The 20,518-nt window shown below is 37.8% G+C and overlaps 1 protein-coding gene across 4 annotated transcripts in view; it reads right to left on the bottom strand.

The window, feature by feature from the left end:
- Positions 1-12,308: 12,308 nt before the first annotated feature.
- Positions 12,309-20,518, bottom strand: part of PIKFYVE (phosphoinositide kinase, FYVE-type zinc finger containing) — a 78,552-nt gene continuing 70,342 nt past the window's right edge. For all 4 annotated transcript variants that reach the window (XM_032354607.1, XM_032354606.1, XM_032354605.1 and 1 more), the window contains 7 exons: positions 20,425-20,484; positions 19,615-19,791; positions 18,656-18,759; positions 17,830-17,958; positions 16,976-17,237; positions 16,503-16,577; positions 12,309-15,559 (listed from right to left, as the gene is read on the bottom strand). In XM_032354607.1, the coding sequence (XP_032210498.1) occupies positions 15,444-15,559; positions 16,503-16,577; positions 16,976-17,237; positions 17,830-17,958; positions 18,656-18,759; positions 19,615-19,791; positions 20,425-20,484 (923 nt within the window). In that variant the 3' untranslated portion in view covers positions 12,309-15,443. The remainder of the gene's footprint in view (positions 15,560-16,502; positions 16,578-16,975; positions 17,238-17,829; positions 17,959-18,655; positions 18,760-19,614; positions 19,792-20,424; positions 20,485-20,518) is intronic.

The following is a 20,518-nucleotide window of genomic DNA, read 5'->3' as shown; positions in this document are numbered from 1 at the left end:
GGATAGCCCTCGATCTGCCCATGAAGATGAAACAGAAAGGGTGGCCTGATTAGTGCATAGGTGCAGTTCTTTGTAGAACAGACTAAAAATAATGATAAGCAAGAGCCTCAGGTCTCCCAAGGGGACAGCAATGGGAAGGTGGGACAAGGAGTTTGTATGATCTCCATGCTGAAGACGCAGCTTTCTGATCCAGGGCCCACAGGGAACCTCACACAGTACCAGAGTGGACTGCTCAACACTGGGCTAACAACTGAGCTCGCCACTGGGGTGACCTATGTGGCCACCCAGCGATCCATTAAGTACAGAATAATATCAAAACTTCCCTGAAATAGCTTACGTTTTTCCTGCCTCTGTGTAACTAGAGGTTCAGTAACTAAAGCAAAAAAGGGCCTGAAGGCTGAAGAATCCATCCCCTTGCGAGTAGACATCAGACCTGGAATGTGGTGGGATGAGCAAGCTGAGGCAAACGTTCCAACCCAAGTTTCCTGCGTCCCTGGTGCATCTCGCCACACTCTCCAGGCATTACCTGCACAATTCCCGCATTGTCTGGGAAGCTATTTGATCCTCTAAGGTTATAGATATACGGATTTGAAGTAGGGCTAATCTGTTTTCTTTTAAAACTCAAGTATGGTAAAACCATTGTAGAAAACAGTTTGGTAATTTCTTATCACTATAAACATATATTTGCCTTAGGACCCAGCAATGCTAGTCCTATGTATTTACTTAGTAAGGTAGGTATGATTACCCCCATTTTCTCAACAAGTAAACCAAGGCTCTATGAAGGTAAGTGACTTGCCAAGGCCGCAGAGTTCATGTGCGATGGGAGATGAACCAGGAATTCAGGCGCGTTGTCCCTTCTTCCCTACCAGACCTGGCATTCCATTGCAGCATGGTGCCTCCTTTAAGAAAAAAAGAAAAGAAAAAGAACCAAAGATTTCCACGAAGTTTGGCTTAAAAAGGAAACAGAAAAATGAAAGGAAACATCTTTTGTAGAGCCTCATTATTAAGTAAACCATATTTTTCAGAATATTTTCATTGTACTGATTTTAACATCATTCATGCATTTCTTGTTGTATTAAAGTATTTGAATATTTAATACACCTAATTTATTTTGTATGGTGCTGAATTCATGAAAAAGGGGGTTACACAAGTTTTACTGAAAATATTTTACTTGAGCTTTATGGAAACCAAATTCTCCTTCCAAAACTGGTTCAGGAACAAATAAAACATGGTCACAGGTACATGTCATAAGTTAAACAAGACTTTATTTTCCCCGCCTTCAATAATTTCTCTATTTTCTAGACAGGTTTATGTTTATATCTACAGAATATAGAAATTACTGCAGGTAGACTCCAAGATGTATAATACTAGGCTAGCAAACGAATTGCAATGAATGTAAAATTGCTCTCCAAGAAAACAACAAAACAATTATGTACTTTGATTAATATAAATTAATATATAAATATATAAGTTATATGTTATATATTTATATATAAATATATGTATATTTATATTTAAATTATAAATTTATATTTATATAAATTATATAAATTTATATTTAAATATTTAAAATAAATTTTAAATAATTAAATACATATTTAAATATGTATTTATATATAAATACATGTATATGTATATATAAATATATATATACATATATTTATATATGTGTATAAATATATGTACATTTATATATATTAATATATAATTATATGTTAATATATAATATACATAATATTATATATAATAATTATATAATATTATATAAATTAATATAAGGATTTTAACTCCAAGTTAAGATGGGAACCACACACATGGCGTAAGGCTTATGGTCTTCAGGACAAAAATCTTGACTGCACCAAAAGAGTGTTCTATATCCTTTGTAGTAACAACTGGTTAGAATCCTGAGAACAGGTATCTCTAATACACTGTTGGCATCCTCCTGTTTGAGAGGAAGTGGCTATTACTGAATTATACTCAAACAGAAATCACTTTTCACTGCTAAACAAGGTCTTCTTTATATGTGAGTCATTATTTTCAGTAAGTAAAGAAGGTCTTCCAACTACATGAATCAAAAATGCAGCAACAAACAAAAAAAGAAAAGAAAAATGCCAAAATCTACACAATAATGGATCAGGCTCTGTTGAGAACTTCCATAATCTTGACCTAAAAATAACTGCTTGCCTGTGATTTCAGGATTGAAATTAATTTAGTAGGAGCCTCACAAATCTAGCAACAATCATTAATAATTTGGCTACTTTCTTGCCTTCTTGTATTTTTCCATGTCCTTATGAAATTCTTGAACTTTCATAAAAAGGACATTATATTTCCAATATGTATACTTATTTTTTTGACTCCTTATAACATTTGCATGTGAAAGGACTGGGTTGATCATTTTTAAATATTTGCTAAATGCTTTTAAATCTGCAGAGCAGTAGGAATTAGGGGAAGCACACCCATTGTCAGATGCCCTGCAAAGTCAGTTCTACCTGGAAACCCATAAACGTCGTGGCCACTGAGTTGGCTCTATATTTCAATTAAATTAAAACAGACCTGAATTTTGTTAGAGTTCAAGTCAGTCTTCAGCACTAAGGAAACCAGTTCTGTCTAGGAAACAAAACATACCTGAATAATTTAATTTTTCCTCATTTCAATCTGAATTCCTGGTTTTATGTTCATGATAGCACATTAAAAAAAAAAAAAAATCACATTTTCTCAAGTCCCTGAAGGAGGGGTAAGTATTGGGTGCTGAAGGCAATTGTCCATCAAATGTACTTACATATTTGAAAGAGGCATTTTTCTTTAAAAGGGTGGAATTTTTCTTTAAAAGAGTCATTTTTCTTTAAAAGACACACACTAAGGAAAGATGAAGGGGAACTGGACGATTGCAGAAAACAGAGCCCATTCGTGTGAATATGACTAGTGTGTATGCTAAATATGAGACCAGGAAATAAAATCCTTTGTCTCAGAGCGGAACCTAGACTTTAAAAGATGATTCAGATGAGTGTTTCCTTTTTTCTGACTCTTACTTAATTGCCTGTGTGGGTTGGGGAGCAAGTCCAAAAATAACAGCTAAAACCCTGTGGGTACTCTCATAAATCAATTTACCGATTGTAAATGAGCTTCTGCCGATCATTCCTGTGGTGACATGAAATTTCAACTTCAAACAGGACACGTTTTACAAATGCATTTAATCTTCAATCAAACAAAGTGTATCTGATGAAAATCATGTATTTACCAGTCCTGAGTTTATATATATGTACAAAACACATTAAAATGGAATAGCAAGGCATTTTGATTTAAATAAGAACTGTTCTAAAATAATACGGATAATAAAATTCTTTCTCAGGCTAACCTGCTTAGTTTTGTTTGTAATACTTTTCAAGGTGCTAGTTTACATTAAAATCACAGTATTTCAAGCAATACAATTTAACACTATATTATCTTGGCAAAAATGCAAGCATATGTATTGGCAAACACGGAAGCAACATAAGGCTATATGTGAACATTATGGTGAAGTTGGCATGCTGTTACAATGTGTTATATGGCAATGGAAGCATGAATATATCCTTTTAGAATTATCTGCCTAAATATTGTGTTTGACTCTTAGAGGCTGTGAGGAGCAGTGATGGCCACCTCACCTGATGGGCAATTATTATGCACGTGAGAGAAAGGAAGGAAGTCCTAGGACCTCTGTGGGCTTCGTGGAGAGCTGGCAAAGCCCTTGCTAGTCACAAGAGAGAGGAAGCTCAGGCAGCTCGAACAAGTGCTGGGCAAGCGGTCAACCCCTCAGCTTTGTCTCTCTGCCTCCTCTACTGAGCCCACTATACTTAGGACTCAGCTGCCTTCTTAGCTTCTCCCTCTGCTACTTCAACTTACATACACAGCCACTGCTTCTACTGCCTTCTCTGAAAATCCAAATGGCCAAAAGAGAGAATTTGATGGAATCCATTAGGCATCATCTAACATGGAGTCTTCCTACTGGACACACTCCTCAAACCAGACCATCCCACAGGCTAGTGGGCTCTGTACATCTAGCCTATTTGGAGAGTTGTTTTGGGCATAAAGAAGGGTTGGGTCAACCAGTGAGGGTCATGGTAATAACCAAGTCACATGACAAGAATCATGGGAGCTTATACAGAACAGACTGTGGTTGCGTAAGTCATTCTCTGTCCCTAGAGTTCCATGGGCTTGTCTCCAGTTCAACTATGCAAAGAACTGTTACGGGAAACAGAAATGAGTAAAGAAAGGTCCCTGCCTTCACAGAGCAGCTACAAACTATTAATAATGTGTTTTTAGGTGCGATTTCACTTGGATGTCCTCAGAAGGGTTTGGAGTTACCCTCCTGCCTTAGCTTAGAGAACCTCCCTCACTGAGCAATTCAGGTTGTTCCATGAGAGATGCTTAAAATTAGCTGTTCATGCCAAGCTGTCTTCTCCCCGACATTCACAGAGGAGATGCGACACTTTACAAAGCAGAAAACATCAAGTTCACATCATAAAGAACAAATAAAAGGTAAATCTCTTCTAAAGTTGCTAAAACAAAGCATTCTTCAAATTGGCAAATTTGTCACATAGCTAATTGAATAAATATTCTCACAGAACAAAGCTTATCTCCACTCACAAAATCAACATGTATCGATTTTTTATCTCACACCTTACGGTGATTTGTTGTATGTCCATTTCCACCACTGAACTGTAAGCGTCTTGAGATTGCGAGGGGGTCATTCATCGCCACAGCAGCAGGACCTCATCAAGAGTCCATGCCCCATAGGTGTTTCTGGACTGAATGAGTGAAGGTATTGATTGCCACCAGCAGACAACAGCAAAGCGTAGCTGATACGGTATAATGAAATAGCACGCACCATGTTCAAGGGAAGGAGGAGATAAAAATCTCACTCTAGCAGCAGAGAGAATGTACCAGATACAGCTTCCAGGCTTGGACTAAGGCAAGGCGTATCCACCTTCCACCATAATCGAAGAGCCTGGATTTCTGAGCCATCACACCCACCTTCTGTAATATCACTTACCTTGCATTCACTTCTAGGGGATAGAAGGGAAAAGCAGTATCTCTGACATTAAAAGCAACCTATCTCTGCAGTTTCCACCTACAAGTATTTAGAAATGAGCACAGGAAAGCTACAGCAGGGCCCCTATACAATGGTAGTCCCAACAGATGTTTCTAGAAGAATCACTTCTAGAACATCAGGGTGTGCTCTTCTGCTAGCAGCTTGAGCTGGGCTCTCCTGAAGGAGTACTTCGTTAATGACATAATGATCCCTTATGTGTTACCACTGGAAGGGATGATGATAATCAGAGTCTGAAGGGCTGGCTGGAGCTGCCAGATGCGTTTCTCCCAGATCAATCAGCACATCAGCAATAGAAATGCCCGTCAAATTCTATGTGGAAAAATCCATAAGTACCTACCAAGCTCTACTACAATAAGCTATAGGGCAATTAGTTATGCCCAATGTTCAAGACATTCTTGAACAGCCTTGAAGCCGAGAAGCTAAAAGGCAAATACGATGGCAACACCAGGAGCCTGGCTCAGGGTTTTTTTCTCCCCAGAACATGCGCTGCCAGGTGATAATGTATATCTGTGTAGAGGATCACAATTATCTGCTGGTACCCCAATGCATATTTTTGCATATTGAATTAAAATTTTCTTTCCAAGGGGCACCTAGGTGGCTCAGTTGGTTAAGCGTCCAACTCTTGATTGGGGCTCAGGTCATGATCTCAGGGTTGAGATCAAGCCCCACCCACATTAGGCTCTGCACTGGGTATGAAGCCTGCTTGAGATTCTCTCTCTCTTCTTCTTCCCCCCCACCAAAACAATAAATACAATTTTTTTCCTAGTTATGTTGTCTATTTTAATGTTTTGCAGAAAACAGGACTTCAACTAGAAGGGACTGGATTTCTTAAATCATTTTTACAACAGTAATGAACAGAGTACTACTTTTTACGTTGACAGAGGAAACACTGTGTCTATAATTCAACATTGCATTTAGATATAATCCTTATAAATCCATCTAATTTTGGCTTCTGCTTCTGGCCAAAGTGAGGTACTAGGGTCCAGATTGACTGAAACAATCATGAAAACCAGATAAAATCCATAGAACAACAGTTTTCAAAAACGGGGTATCAGCCAGTAAAGGACAGCAGATCCTTGAGCGGTGGGGAGCAAAGGAGGTGAGCCCAGTTTGTCCCAGATGATGCTCGGAAGGTTTCGAGGCCAAAGCAGAGAGAGGGGCAACTGAGGAGAATCCTGTTCTACTCCTTGGGGAACACCCAAGGTAGCTGAGTTCATGGGACAGTGTACCAGAGAGGAGAGGGCCTCACAGAGTGAGAGCCCTGGAGATCTGGGGCGGATGGGGACCCCTCAGCTCTTACCTGCTCTTACCTGCATGCGGAAGCTGCCCATAGCAAGAGAGCAGGGAAAGGGCCATCAGACATGCGAGTATATCCTCTTTCCGCTTGCCTATCTTCTTCTAAAGAGCAGTTGGTTCTTTGAATTGGGGAAGGAAGAAAGTATTTTAATAGGAAAATAACATCAGAGGACAAAACGACCTTCTAGTTTAATTCCATTAAATTCAGCATCTCTGGAGTGACACTCTTCCTATCTACAATATAATCACTTGGTTTTTGTTTCAGAAAAAAGACATACAAAGATAGTATAGTTTCCATACACCCAGCTTCTCCTACTATTGATATCTAACTTAATAAGGTGCAACTGTCACAATTAATGAACTAATATTGATGCTTTCTTCTTAAAGTCCACACACACTTTGAGATTTTCCTAGTTTTTCCTAATGTCCTTTTTCTGATAATCACTCATTTGTACTTATGACTCTATTTCAGTGGTGTATGGACAGCAAATTTATCAAAATTGTGTTTTTTCAAATGAAAAGCTTTTAGTGCTATCTTCATTTGAAAAAAAGAATTACAAACCTGAGTAGAAAATACTAAAGTAGGGGTAGCTGGGGAGCTCATTCAGTTAAGCATCTGCCTTCAGCTCAGGTCATGATCCCAGGGTCCAGGGATCGAGTCCCACATGGGGCTCCCCTGCCCATCTGGGGGTCTCCTTCTCCCTCTGCCTCTGCCCCTCCCCCTGCTCATGCTCTAAAACTCTCTTCCGCTCTCTCTTTTTATCTCCTTCTCTCTGATACATAAATAAAATCTTTAGGGGAAAAAAAAATACTAAGCTATTTCTAACTTACACCTCCATCTGAAAACTACATATTCTAAGATATAACAGACTCTTGTCAAAAAGTAGCTTAAAAGGCACTTTGGACTCTGGTAAAAAATTTTGGGGACTTGGGTCTCCTCGCCCTTCAAGGGCTTCCTATAGCTCTGAAGAGCCAGTTCAGAAAGCTTAGAATCCAGTACCTCAGAGCCCTCTACTGGCCACTTCTCACCACTGCAACTTCATTTTGGTCCATTCTTAACCCTAACAAACTCCCTGAAAATACTTCCTCCCTCAACCCTAAGAGCAGGGGCAGCTTTTATGATACAGTGCTGAGACCCATATAAATGCAATCAATGTCTTAAAGTGAGGATTTAGAAGGTTAAGAGTTTCCTCTGCCCTGTTACACATATTCTGACAAATTTGAAAACTTTAAATGTAATAAGCTGCAAACAACCAATCGGAGCCAAATTCAAGACCGCTAACTCCAAGGATGCTTTAAAGGACATTTACTACAGTAAAATGATGATTTCATAGCTTTTACTTTCAGTTTTAACAATCAGGAATAGAGATTTGGGGGGGGGGACCCTTCTTTTAATAGGTAAAGACATCTGGAAAAATCCCTAGGGCAGCAACGGGTAGTCACGTTTCATTCGTGACATTCAACTTCAAAACAATTACTAGGATCTCTCCCTTTTCTTTTGTTTCAACATAAGACACCAGAATACATGTTCTAGAACAGAAGATTTCTTTTGGGAAGGAATCGTTAAGAAGACTGGAGTCATATCAAGTATCTTTACCAACCACAATGGAATAAAACTACATATCAATAGCAGTAGGAGAACTGGAAAATATGTAAATACGTGAGAATTACACAACACATACTTGAACAACCACAAGTTCAAAGAAGATATCACAAGGGGGATTAGAAAATATCTTGAGACAAATGAAAAGTTAGACACGAAATGCCAAAACTTATGGGATAAAGTCAAAGAAGAATGAAGAGGGAAGCTCACAGGTGTGAACGTGTATACTGAAAAAGAAATCGCACATCAACAACATAGCTTTACACCTCAAGGAACTAAAAAAAAAAAAAAAGAACAACCTTATATCCCAAGGTGCCAGGTGGAAGGATATAATGAAGACTACAGCAGAGAGAAAATGTAGAGAATAGAAAAAACCAACAAAAGACTTGGGTTTTTTGAAAGTTCCATAAAATTGACAGTCCCTTAGCTAGATTAAGAAAATAAGACCGACAACTCAAATAAGTAAAATCACTAATGAAAGAGAGGACATTACAACTAATGTCACAGAAATAAAAAAGGATATAGGAGAACACTCTGAACAACTGTAGGTCAACAAACTGGATAACCTACATGAAATGGATAATTTCCTAGAAGATACAATCTGCCAAGAGTGAATCACAAGGAAATAGAAAGTCTGAACAGACCTATAATTAGTAAAGAGATTGAATCAATAATCAAAAACTTCCCAACAAAGAAAATCCAGGACCAGATGGCTTCACTAGTGAATTCTACCAAACATTTAAAGAAGAATTAATGCCAATCCTTTGAAAATTCTCCCTAAAAATTGAAGAGATGGAAAAACTCTCAAAATGATTTTATAAGGCCAGGATTACCCTGATGTCAAAGTCAGAGAAAGACATTGATGTCAAAGTCAGAGAAAGACATTGAAAAAAAACTATAGACCGCCATCCCTGATAAACAGAGATGCAAAAGTCCTCAACAAAATACTAGCAAACTGAATTCCACAGTGTATTAGAAGGATCAGACACCAGGACCAGATGGGATTTATCCCCAAGAGGCAAGGATGCTTCAACATATGAAAATCAATGTAATACACCACATTAATAGATGAAGGATAAAAACCACTTAACCATTTCAATCGATGCAGAAAAAGCATCCGACAATACTGCACACACTTTCATGATACAAATACTCAACAAACTAAAAGTAGACCACTACATCAACATAATACAGGTCATATATGAAAAGTCCACAGCTAGCATCACTGAAAGCTTTTCCTCCAAAGTCAGGAACAAGGCAAGGATGCCCACCTCGACATTTACATCCAAAATAACATTGAAGCCCCAGCCAGAGCAATGAGGCAAGAAAGTGAAATAAAAGGCATGGAAATTAAAAAGGAAGAATAAGAAGATCTGTTTGTGAATGACATCATCTTACATGAAAAAAACCTCAAAGAGTATGTATACCAAAAAAAAAAAAAAAATCATAACAAAAATATTTAGTAAAATTGCAAGATAAAAAAATCAACACAAAATCAGTTGTGTTTCTCAAGATGGGATTGGGAGGGAGACAAACCATAAGAGACTCTTAATTTCACAAAACAAACTAAGGGTTGCCAGGAATTGGGAGGGGGGGGATAGGTAGGGAGAGGGGAACGGGGTTATGGACATTGTGGAGGGTATGTGCTATGGTGAGTGCTGTGAAGTGTAAACCTGGCGACTCACAAACCTGTACCTCTGGGGCTAATAATACGTTATATGTTAATTTAAAAAAATCAGTTGTGTTTCCAAAAACCAACAATGAATACTTTGAAAAGGCAATTAAGAAAACAAGTCCATTTACAGTAGTATCAAAAAGAATAAAATTCTAGGAATAAACCCAACCAAAGGTGAAAGACTTATACTCTGAAAACTATAAAACATTAGTCAAAGAAATTAAAGGCAGCACAAAAGTAGAAAGACATCCTGTGATCATGAATTAAGAGTTAATATTAAGATGTCCATATTACTCAAAGCAATCTGCACAATCCCTATCAAAATGTCAATGGCTTTTTGTTTTGTTTTGTTTTGTTTTGTTTTGCAGAAATAGAAAAATTCATCCTAAAACGCATTCGGAATCTCAAGAGACCTCAAACAGCCAAAACAATTTTGAAAAAGAAAAATAAAGGTGGAGACCTCACACTTACCTATTTCAAAACATACTACAAAACCTACAGGAATCAAACACTGTGATACTGGCATAAAGACAGACACATAAATAAATAGGACTCAGAAATAAACCCTTGCTTATATGCTCAAATGATCCCTGATAAGGGTGCCAAGACCACTTATGCAGAAAAGATGGTCTCTTCTACAAATGGTATTAGCAAACTGGATATCCACATGCAAAAGAGTAACGTTAGACCTTATTTTAAGACATATAAAAGTTACCTCGAAATAGGATAAAGCCCTAAAACCGTAAAACTGTAAGAAGGGGAAAGCGTCAACACACTGGGTTTGGCAATGATTTATTGCATATGACATCAAAAGTACAAGCAAAGGGAGACAAACAGACTATGCCAAACATAAAAACTTCTGTGCATCAAAGGATACAATCAACAGAATGAAAAGGCAGGCTACGGAATGAGAGAAAACTCTAACAAATCATACATCTGATAAGGGGTTAACATCCAGAATATATAAGAACTCCTACAATGCAACAACAAAAAAAGTCAAGAAGTCAAATTTAGACATGGTCAAAGGACTTGAAGAGCCTTTTCTCCAAATATATGAATGATAAACTTGTATATGAAAATATGCTCAACATCACTAATCATGAGAGAAATGCAAATCAAAACCACAATGAGATATTACCTCACGCTCATTAGAATGGCCACCATCAAAATGAGTAACTAAGTGTTGGAAAGGACATGGAGACATTGGTACCCTGTGTACTACTATTGGTACCACTACTGTGGTACAGCTACTAGAGAAAATAGGATGGAGATTCCTCAAAACATTAAAAAAAATAGAACTACCATGGGATCCAGCAATCCCACTTCTCTGTATTTATCCAAAAGAATTTTTTTAAAGGATCTTCAAAGTACATTTGCACTTCCATGTTCATTATTCACAGCAGCCAAGAGGTGGAAGCAATTCAAATATCCACTGATCATGAATAAAGAAAATGTGGTACGTACATACAATGGAGTATCATTCAACCTAGAAAATCATTTTTTTTTAAGATTTTATTTATTTGTCAGAGAGAGGGAGGGAGTGAGCACAAGTAGGGGGAACGGCAGGCAGAGGGAGAAGCAGGCTCCCCACAAGCGGGGAGCCTGAAGCAGGACTCAAACCCAAGACCCTGGGATCATGACCTGAGCTGAAGGCAGACAGATGCTTAACCGACGGAGCCACCCAGGCGTCCCTCATTTAACTTAAGAAAGGGAGGAAATGCTATAACATGGTTGAATGAGGATATTATACTAAGTAACATAAGCCATCCATAGACAAATTCTATATGACTTCGCTTACAGTAAAGAACCTAAACCAGTCAAATTAGTGAACGCAGAAAGGAGAATGGTTACCAGAGAGCAGGGTGAACAGGAGAAATGGCTCAATGGGTCTAGTTTCAGGTTTGCAAGAGGAAAACCTTCCAGGGATATAACGGGCAATGTGAATACAGTTAACGTTACTAAATTATATACTTGGATGTGGTTAAGATGATACATTTGGGATGGTTTTACCCACAATTTTTAAACTTAGGTGATAAATCTTAGTTTTGTTAAGCACTGAGCTGGGAAATGTACGAGAAAAGGATTTCCACCACAGGACACTTCCAGGTAGGTGGAACAGAGAACTAGGTGCCTGGCCCCAGCACAAGCACCACCCCACCATAGCAGTGGCTCTCATGGCCCCGGGGGAGCCCAGGCACACAGAAGGGGACCAGGCTGCCCAAAGGGGAGCAGCTGTAGGTTACAGCTAGTCGGGTCCACTTCAGGTAGACTCCTCTGAACAGGCTGGGGACCAATCACTAGCTTAGAGAGCCTGCCCAGTCAAGGTGAATCAGCCATTCCCAGCTGAGGAAAGGCAGTACGTTCTTGAGTGTCCCACCAGGAAAGCAGAAACACATGAGGAAAAGGAGGGCAGAAAAGGTGAAACCATGACTGACAGAAGCAAACACACAGACTTAAGACCCTCTTTTCTGGGACTTAAGAAGGCCATTTACTAGTGAAAGACAAATCTTCTTATGGGGAAGAAGGGCAAGAGAACAAACAGAAGGCAACACTTCGAGGCCAGGGACGGGGCGAGGGGCGAGGCTTGGGCACCAAAAGCCATCTCCGCTTGCTAATTCAAGCTGATTCAAAACGAGTGAAGCTGATTCTCGGGTATTTTAAGTCTTCTTTATTTACAGTATAAGTCTCCAAAAAGTCAAGGCAGTTGTATCTCTTAAATAACATGTCAATCATATAAAACAGCTAGAACCAAAGTAGAGAAATATATACAATATAATACATTAAGTATTTTCAATATTGTTAATTGAATTCTTTGTATTAAATTAAAAGAGAATATTATGATTTACAATGTCTTCTCTAGTTAAAATCAAACCTGTCAAAAGACATAATGTACATTTTTTTACAAAACCAGCACAGCAGCATTAATAAAACTGCTCAGGATTGTAATTTTTGTTTTCTATAATACACTGCACCCGTGTTACAAAAACAAATAAACAAAAAAGCATTGCACTAGATGGTTTGAATACTGTCTAAGTCAGTATGTTAACACTTGAGGAACAATGAATGGCCTGACCTGTTTCACCACCAGGCTCATTCACAAGTTTCCATTCTGCTAGCTAAATAAACTTTCTGCGGGTAGATGACTCTTCCTTGGCTGAATGCTAATCAGTAAAATGCCAAGGAGACACTGATGCCACCAAAACCAATACAAACCTATTTACAATACCCAATAAAAGCCAAAGCTAGAAAACCACTCACGGCTGGATCAAGAAAAAAATTATAAGCAGCATTTTGTAGGAAATTTTGAATGTCTACAAATTTAAATTATCCCAACAAACTACAAAAGGGCTTGCAATAGCCGATTCCCCTTATTTTTCTCAGACTTGGGTAAGAAAAAGTAAATCTTTTTAATTTTTCCCATAAAGTGTTGATGGCATCAAAACCCTTCATATTTATAAATAAGATGTTTATACAATGCAACAGTTCACAGAGTTTTCTTGTGCTACTATCCATTTTCTCAGGATTTCTATTTTATTCTAAGGAAGAAAGTAGTAAGATTTCTTCCTCAGTCTTAACTTTTCAACATCAATATTCTCCAAACCACAGAAGGGAACTCAAGGGACGTGAGTGGTCATTCAATGCTTAACACCAAGGAGCACAACACTGGAAGCCCCTTATATATACCCATGGTAGCGGCCTCCACAAAAGCAGCGGGGGCTGGGGATATATATAGTTCTACTACTCACAAATTTACTTCCCTTTCATTAAGACATTTTAAAAGGACAGATCACCCTTGCAAGGTAGCAAGTATTGCTTGGGATCGTATTTTACTGGAAATTTTTTAGCCTCAAAATTATCTAAGAGGCAGCAGTGCTTTAAAAAATAGGTCTTCAAGTCATGGGCAGAAAACGGAATCAACATGACACACATTACAGTCAGGAATTATTCCAGAGGAGGATCCCAGCTCCACATATTTGGTATTGAGATCAAAACAAAGAAACCACCTGACTACAGTGAAGGAAAGCTACCTTCTCTCCGGGAGTGCATGAATGAGGGTGCAGGAAATGGACAAATAATCCTAAGTATCCTGACTGAAAAAAAGAACAGAGACAAATCAGTGTTTGCATTCAAAACGAGATGCAAAATCCGTTGTTCGGGACTGGAGACGTTACATTCCATCCACCTGCTTCACTTCTGCAGGAGCCCATCCTTTTCTCGTCTGTAATATCAAAATTAAAACCACTAGTGTTCTAGTGTGAGTTTCAAAAGGCACACCACATTTATTTAAAAAGTGCTTAAAATTAGTCCTAAGACCTTGGTCAACTTGTTAACTAGTTCAAAACAAACCACGTATCCAATAAGCACCAAACCCCAAACTAATGCTTTCCTTCTCTAAAGCAAACTTTCCAAAATGTTCCTATTTCACATACTTACTTACAGTCTCTGTAACTGGAATGTACCCAGATTTCTTTTTCTTATTTTGTGAAAGTTACAATAGAAATGTGCTATTAGAGGAAGCCTGAAAAGAGAACTTTATAAAACTTTATAAATCCCCAAATTACCCTTGTTAGGGAGAGAAGCCATGAGGAAGTATTTGTCGTTCTGTTATTTCCTCAAAGTTAGTTTAGTACTATATCAGATCACTTTTAAACAAACAAAAACTCTATTAAACAAGAAGTTCCTTACTACAAATATTTTATCTCTTAACATTTCTCAATAATCAGAACTGGCCTAGAAACTAGTGCAGAAAGTTAAGAAACAGATGTCCACACTAGAAACCTCTTAGTTTTACAGATGTCATTTAAATCGCTATTTATATTGAAAAAGACACTTCACCTTTACAGAAAACAAGCAAGTGTTTACGTCTCACCCAGTATCTTGGGTATGGTCTAATTTATTTTTTCCATTAAAAAAAGAAATCCTCAGTAATTCTCCCTTTGGGAAGTTAGTCACAATAGACCGATTTACTGTTTCCCTGAAAGTGGAGGAAAACCTAGAATATGAGCATGTGTGGGTAAGTGCAGGTGAACATATTAATTGCACAAAAGTTATAAACAAGCTTAAAAAACAGCTCCAAAAGAAGGCTTACAGTTAATGGCTAGAGTCTCCTGTCACCTGCAGAGAAGACAGAACTTAAAACACAGCAAGCACCCTCAAAAACAAGGCAAGCTAAGAACAAAACAGGATTCCCAATTTAAGTCAAATGCCCCAATAAAACAAGAACAGACTGGGTCCATTTTTTTCACTGGCCATTAAGAGAGTAATTCAGAATTTTTTAAATGTTTCAGAAAACCTGATAATAGGCAACATTATACTTTTATGTAAGAAACACAAAACAAATTCACCACCTCTACAAATGCTAAGTAAAGAGTACGTCAAATGAGCTGCTGGGAAAAGATGCTGGAAAGCCAAAATCTAGGACTAGTTCTTAACAGGACTGTTAACAAAACCAACCCCCCATTTTTTCACCCTTATCTCCTCACCTCTAAAGACTATACATTCGTCGTTAGCCCTTTGAAATATGTCTGTATTTTAGCTTAAGTGGAAAAATGTTCATGCAACTTCCCAGCATAAGACAGCTAATTTAGTTATCAAAAACCAAAGTGCAAATCCATGGTGTTTTAACCCTTCAGTTACAGACAGCCCACACGACCACAGGACAGAAAGGCCTTGGCATACAGTGGTGAAGGTGATGAAGAAATAAAACATGTAGCTTATTTTTGGTCCTTTGTTCCAGGCCCCTTTCATTCACGGTCCATTTCAAAATCATGTGCTCCCTTTCAGCAGTTCAGACCTAAACCTGTCCAGTGGTCTGGAACCATCAGGAAATATTTGTCCATCGCCTCACAAAATCTAGTCCTGTACAACTCCGGAGAGACCACAGTTGGCATTTTACCTAAGATTATAAAAGAGCAAAGAGAAAAAGCTGTTACAGAGCTGACTCGAACAGCTATGTTCTTTCATGACAACTGCTGTAAAGACACACACACACACACACACACACAACACACACACACATAACAGTCTCAGAAAGGAGGTAGGGGTGTCCACTGTGCCACATAACAGGGCCTTTCCGGTAGGGGTTTCTGTTTTAAAAGACTGGCTCCCGGGAGCTCCTGGGTGGCACAGTCAGTCAAATGTCCAACTTGATTTCAGCTCAGGTAAGGATCTCAGGGTCGTGACAGGGAGCCTAGAGTCAGGTGCGGCACTGATCCTGCTCAAGATTCTCTCTCCATTTCCCTCTACGCCCTTCCCCTTCCCCACCTTCTACCTGACAAATAAGAGACCAGCTCTCGTCTAGAGATGAGAGATGTGTGAAAGCACAAATAGAGCCAGCAAGGCTCAGAGAACTTAGAAGACTTCAACTGTTAATTAAAAACAACCCCTTATTCAGAATATCTAGCTTTTGGCGGGGGGGTTACTTTTCATTCTGGCATTTTAACACAACTTTAAAACCAATTATTTCCCCACCTATGCAATTCCCTTTATTATTTATCATTTTGGAAATGATAAAATCAGAGATAACTGCTTATTTTTTTTTAGGATTTAAAAAAGTACCCATTTCTTAAATGTTAACTGATAAGGAAGACATGAGAATAATTTAAAGAATAAGCACGGGCGCCTGGGTGGCTCAATGGATTAAAGCCTCTGCCTTCAGCTCAGGTCATGTTCCCAGGATCCTGGGATCGAGCCCTGCATCTGCCTCTCTGCTCAGCTGGGAGCCTGTTTCCTCCTCTCTCTCTTTGCCTGCCTATCCATCTACTTGTGTTCTCTGTCTTTCAAATAAATAAATAAAATATTAAAAAAAAAAAAAAAGAATAAGCAAGACTTCTGCTCACCTTGTCCTCCTAAAATTCCTGTTGATTTCACAACCATCTCAAGCTTTTTGTCCCATGTAAATGTTCGAATATAATCTGTTACAGGAAGCAAGGTTAGCAGTACAGTTATGTTAGTAAATATAAGAAGATAACAACAGTAATTACTGCTACTTCTACAATGTTTACTGAATGCTAACAATATTGTATGGCACTGTCCCAAGGGTTTTTTCCATTTAATTCTTTTAATCCTCCTACTAACGTCACAAGGCTTCCTTTAAGAGTAACTTTTGAATACAGATATTTTTGGTAGAGATAATGAAACGAAAATGAGACACTGAACAGAAGGTAACTAAAATTTAAAAGCTATTGTTGAATTTTCAAATGAAAGTTGGTGAAAATATTTAATAAGCTATGACTAACCCAATTTCAGTATAATCCTCAATTTACTCCGGCTTCAATCATGAACTGTAAGTAACATATGCTCACTGACTTACCTATAATTCCGACGACCAGCTCGTTGCTAGTATCATCTCGTCCAACCAGCAAAGAGTAGTCTATAATGAGGTGGCTAGAAAGAAAGTGGGAGTCACTACGGATCGAGGCTCTCAGCACGGCTTTGGAATGAGAACGGATATACAGAGGATTGTCTCGAACCATCTTTAAGAGATTTTCATCCAGCAGGACCACATCACAACTCTCTTTCCCAGTATCGGTTTTTACATTTCTATTCCTAAGTGAACCCTTCAAATCAAAAACCTAGAGGAAAGAAAAATTTCTGTCATTTATGCATGAGTTGCATAATTAATTAATGTAATGAACTGGAAATGCAAAAAAGATTCCTTGTTGCCTATACCATTATATAGATTTTTAAATTTAATTTTAAAACTTAATCATAACTTATATAATTGTATTAAGCATATTATATATTATATTAAATATATTACATATAAAATTATATATAAGGCGTGCATTATAATTGTGCAAGACATAAAACAGATGGTAATTCAATTCATCACTGAGAATTAACACCTGGGTATTCAGTTACTCAAACACTTGAAGAATAAACTAACCCACTTAATCAACTTTAAGATACATTAACAAATAACTCCAAAAATTTAACATTGGATCATAAAGCAGTTTAAAAACCAGATGCAAACAGTGTTAGGAAACTTATAGTTTCGATATCAAAACTCCACATAATACTAAGGCAATGCAGAAGTTAAATTTGGCTACCAAGTGAGGTTTAATACTATCGAATAAGATGTTATTCTCTGATTCATTACATTCAGGAACCAGAAGTGCAAAAGGTTCCAGTAGCCAAATGGTTTGCACAGTTCAATATCCTTACCTGTGCCATCTTTCTCCCGTAGAAAAGATTTTCCATGACAAGGAGATCTAACTTCTTCTCAGTGTTGTTTTGAGAATTCTTATAACCAATTCTGTAAACTCCAAGAATTTTGGCCAATGCAGTGGGTCTCTAAACAAGAAAATCTGTAATTTAATACCCATATCTAGACTACCCATGTAATATCCAAACAAGCTTTTCTATTAATATGACCAAAGGACTTTAAAAGAAACTTAAACCCTTAAATCTCAGAAGTAAAAACAGCAATGCCAATAAAAATATTAGATCCTTCATGTTCTCCCAAAGGATAATGCTTTATAATTTCTCAGTCACAAATTTTGTCATGACATACAATTTCCTCCCAAATATGCAATAAACCATAAATGGAAAAAAACAAAATCTAATGACTCCTTTATACACTTACTGGGAGGATTACTGCTAAATGTCAATTTAGGCAGGCACTGACAGGCACTGGGTCTCTTTCTCCCTAAGGACCAACACATGCAGGTCTCAACAAATATTTCCAATTTCTGTCTCAACAAAATTACAAATTATAATGTGCAGCTATTTTCATCCAATCGTAATGTTTCTACACACACACACACACACACACACACACACATTAAATGCAACCTGCTGGAGATTTCTTGGTTCCTCACTGGCAAAAATGGGAAAGAGAGTATGAGTGCCTTCTATCAGAGCTCAATATCAAAAGAGATCCAAACACGTCCGGTTCCTATCTTAGCATGGAAAAAACTGCCACCAGGACTCTCAGGATGTGAAAAAGTCCAGAAAATTCTAATTACAGACCAAGGTTTGGGATTTCTACCTTTTGTTGAACAGCATTTGTAATATAATTGAAGTAGTGCGGTGCGAAGTCAAGGAAAGACTGGACTTCCAGACGAGGCATCTGCTTCAAAATGAATCTATCATCTAAAAGGCAGAAGTGTCATAGGTGTTTATATTTCCTGAGGTAACCTGTACTGCATCATTCCAAATATCCCAAATGATGTCCCATCCCAATGACGTCCATCCCAAATGATGTGTTTGCTTCATAGCTTTAAGGGAGATTTTCTGATATCACAGAGAACATTTTCATCAGAACATAGTTCTCAAGTAATGGAGGGCTCAAAGAGTTCCTGAGGATTATACAGTCAAGACGCCTCTACCTTTGACAGTACCAGACCCAAATTCATAACTAGATAGTCTACTTTTTAAAACTACTAAGTGAAATTTTGTAGACTCCTCTAACAATGCAGTAAGTCACAGTTATGAAAGCTCTTATCAAGCCACATTTTGCTTGATATTTGTTCCTGCTGCATTTTCTCGGATAATTTTGTTTTCAGGGTATGGAGAATAGAATGTGAAGTACAAATGGTCATCATCTTCTGTAAACCTTTGCAGGTGAAGAACTTGGCCCTCCTATTTTCAGGTTAAGTATTTGTATTTTTATCTTTGTCTCATCAGCTCTGAGGAACCCTTTTGAGTCTTCTGGAAGTTCTCCATTACTATTCACATTTGTTGAAGTCAGGACCAGAAAGAGTTTAGTAAGGATCGAATCAATGTCTGTCTCTAACTGCACACCACATACCTGTATATTTTTTTAAATATTGCTACTACATCCTCTCCAAAGAAAAGAAAAGAAAGAAAGAAAGAAAGAAAAGAAAAACAGAAAACTTCGTTTGCCAGCTGACTATATACAACCTCAGTTCAAGGGATTCGCAAATTATCTGAGGGGGAAAGATGGCTACTACTCAACTCAGTGAGTAAGTGACTAAAAAGACTTACCCTCGGTTGCATAGAAGGCAGCTCCTGATTTGCCCCCGCGGGCCTGCCAGGGCGACGAGTGGGAAAGAGAACGAATGAAATCATCTTCACTGCTGCCCAGAATCACTTCGCGCATCTTATGAAACTCTCCCGCATAGTACAGGCGGCAGTAAAACTTGGCATTTGCATCAGAAAATTCTATGAATAGAGTGTTTTAAAAAAGGAGAGGGGGAGGGCCTTTTGTGAATCAGAAATCTCTCTTCCGTCTTGCCCACTCCCCATGCCCGACAAATCTGACCATTTCATTTTCTCCAAGATACCATTTCTCATGTTAAGTTTACACCCCTATCTATCACAGGTCTGTTAAAATGATTCTCAGGTGAAAACCATCTAATGACCTTACAGAAAAATCAAACATAAGACCCATTTCTAATTTTATACTGCTTACTGTACTTTAATCATTATACTTTTACATCTTAAATTTTACTGTACTTATTAATCTAGATGATAAATTTTTGGCACCCACATACACACACACACAATTCTAGACACCTGGTCAAGGCTCTATGGCTCTAGATTACACAATAATTATTTAAACATTAGAAATTAAATTACACCTTATAAATTAAAATTTAAATTAATTTCTTTATATATTAAATAATGTTTATTTTATAAACTAAATCTAGATTAAGTAAAGTTTATGTCAGCACACAGACAATATTCATTCCAAGAAACAGGATATTATCTAATATAATGCTAGAAGCCTTAAATAATAGTTTTCTCAATTACAGCCCCTGTCCCCAAACTAACAGTATTTTATCTCATACTTACGAAGCTCCACATGAGGATTTATAAGTTGTTTCTTTTGTGTATCTCCTCCATCTACCTCATCTAAAAAGTTTAATATCATTAGTAAAGTCAAAGT

Source organism: Mustela erminea, chromosome 8, assembly GCF_009829155.1.
Source record: "Mustela erminea isolate mMusErm1 chromosome 8, mMusErm1.Pri, whole genome shotgun sequence".
Taxonomy (NCBI): Eukaryota; Metazoa; Chordata; class Mammalia; order Carnivora; family Mustelidae; genus Mustela; species Mustela erminea.
This window is presented reverse-complemented; position numbering and strand designations above follow the sequence as displayed.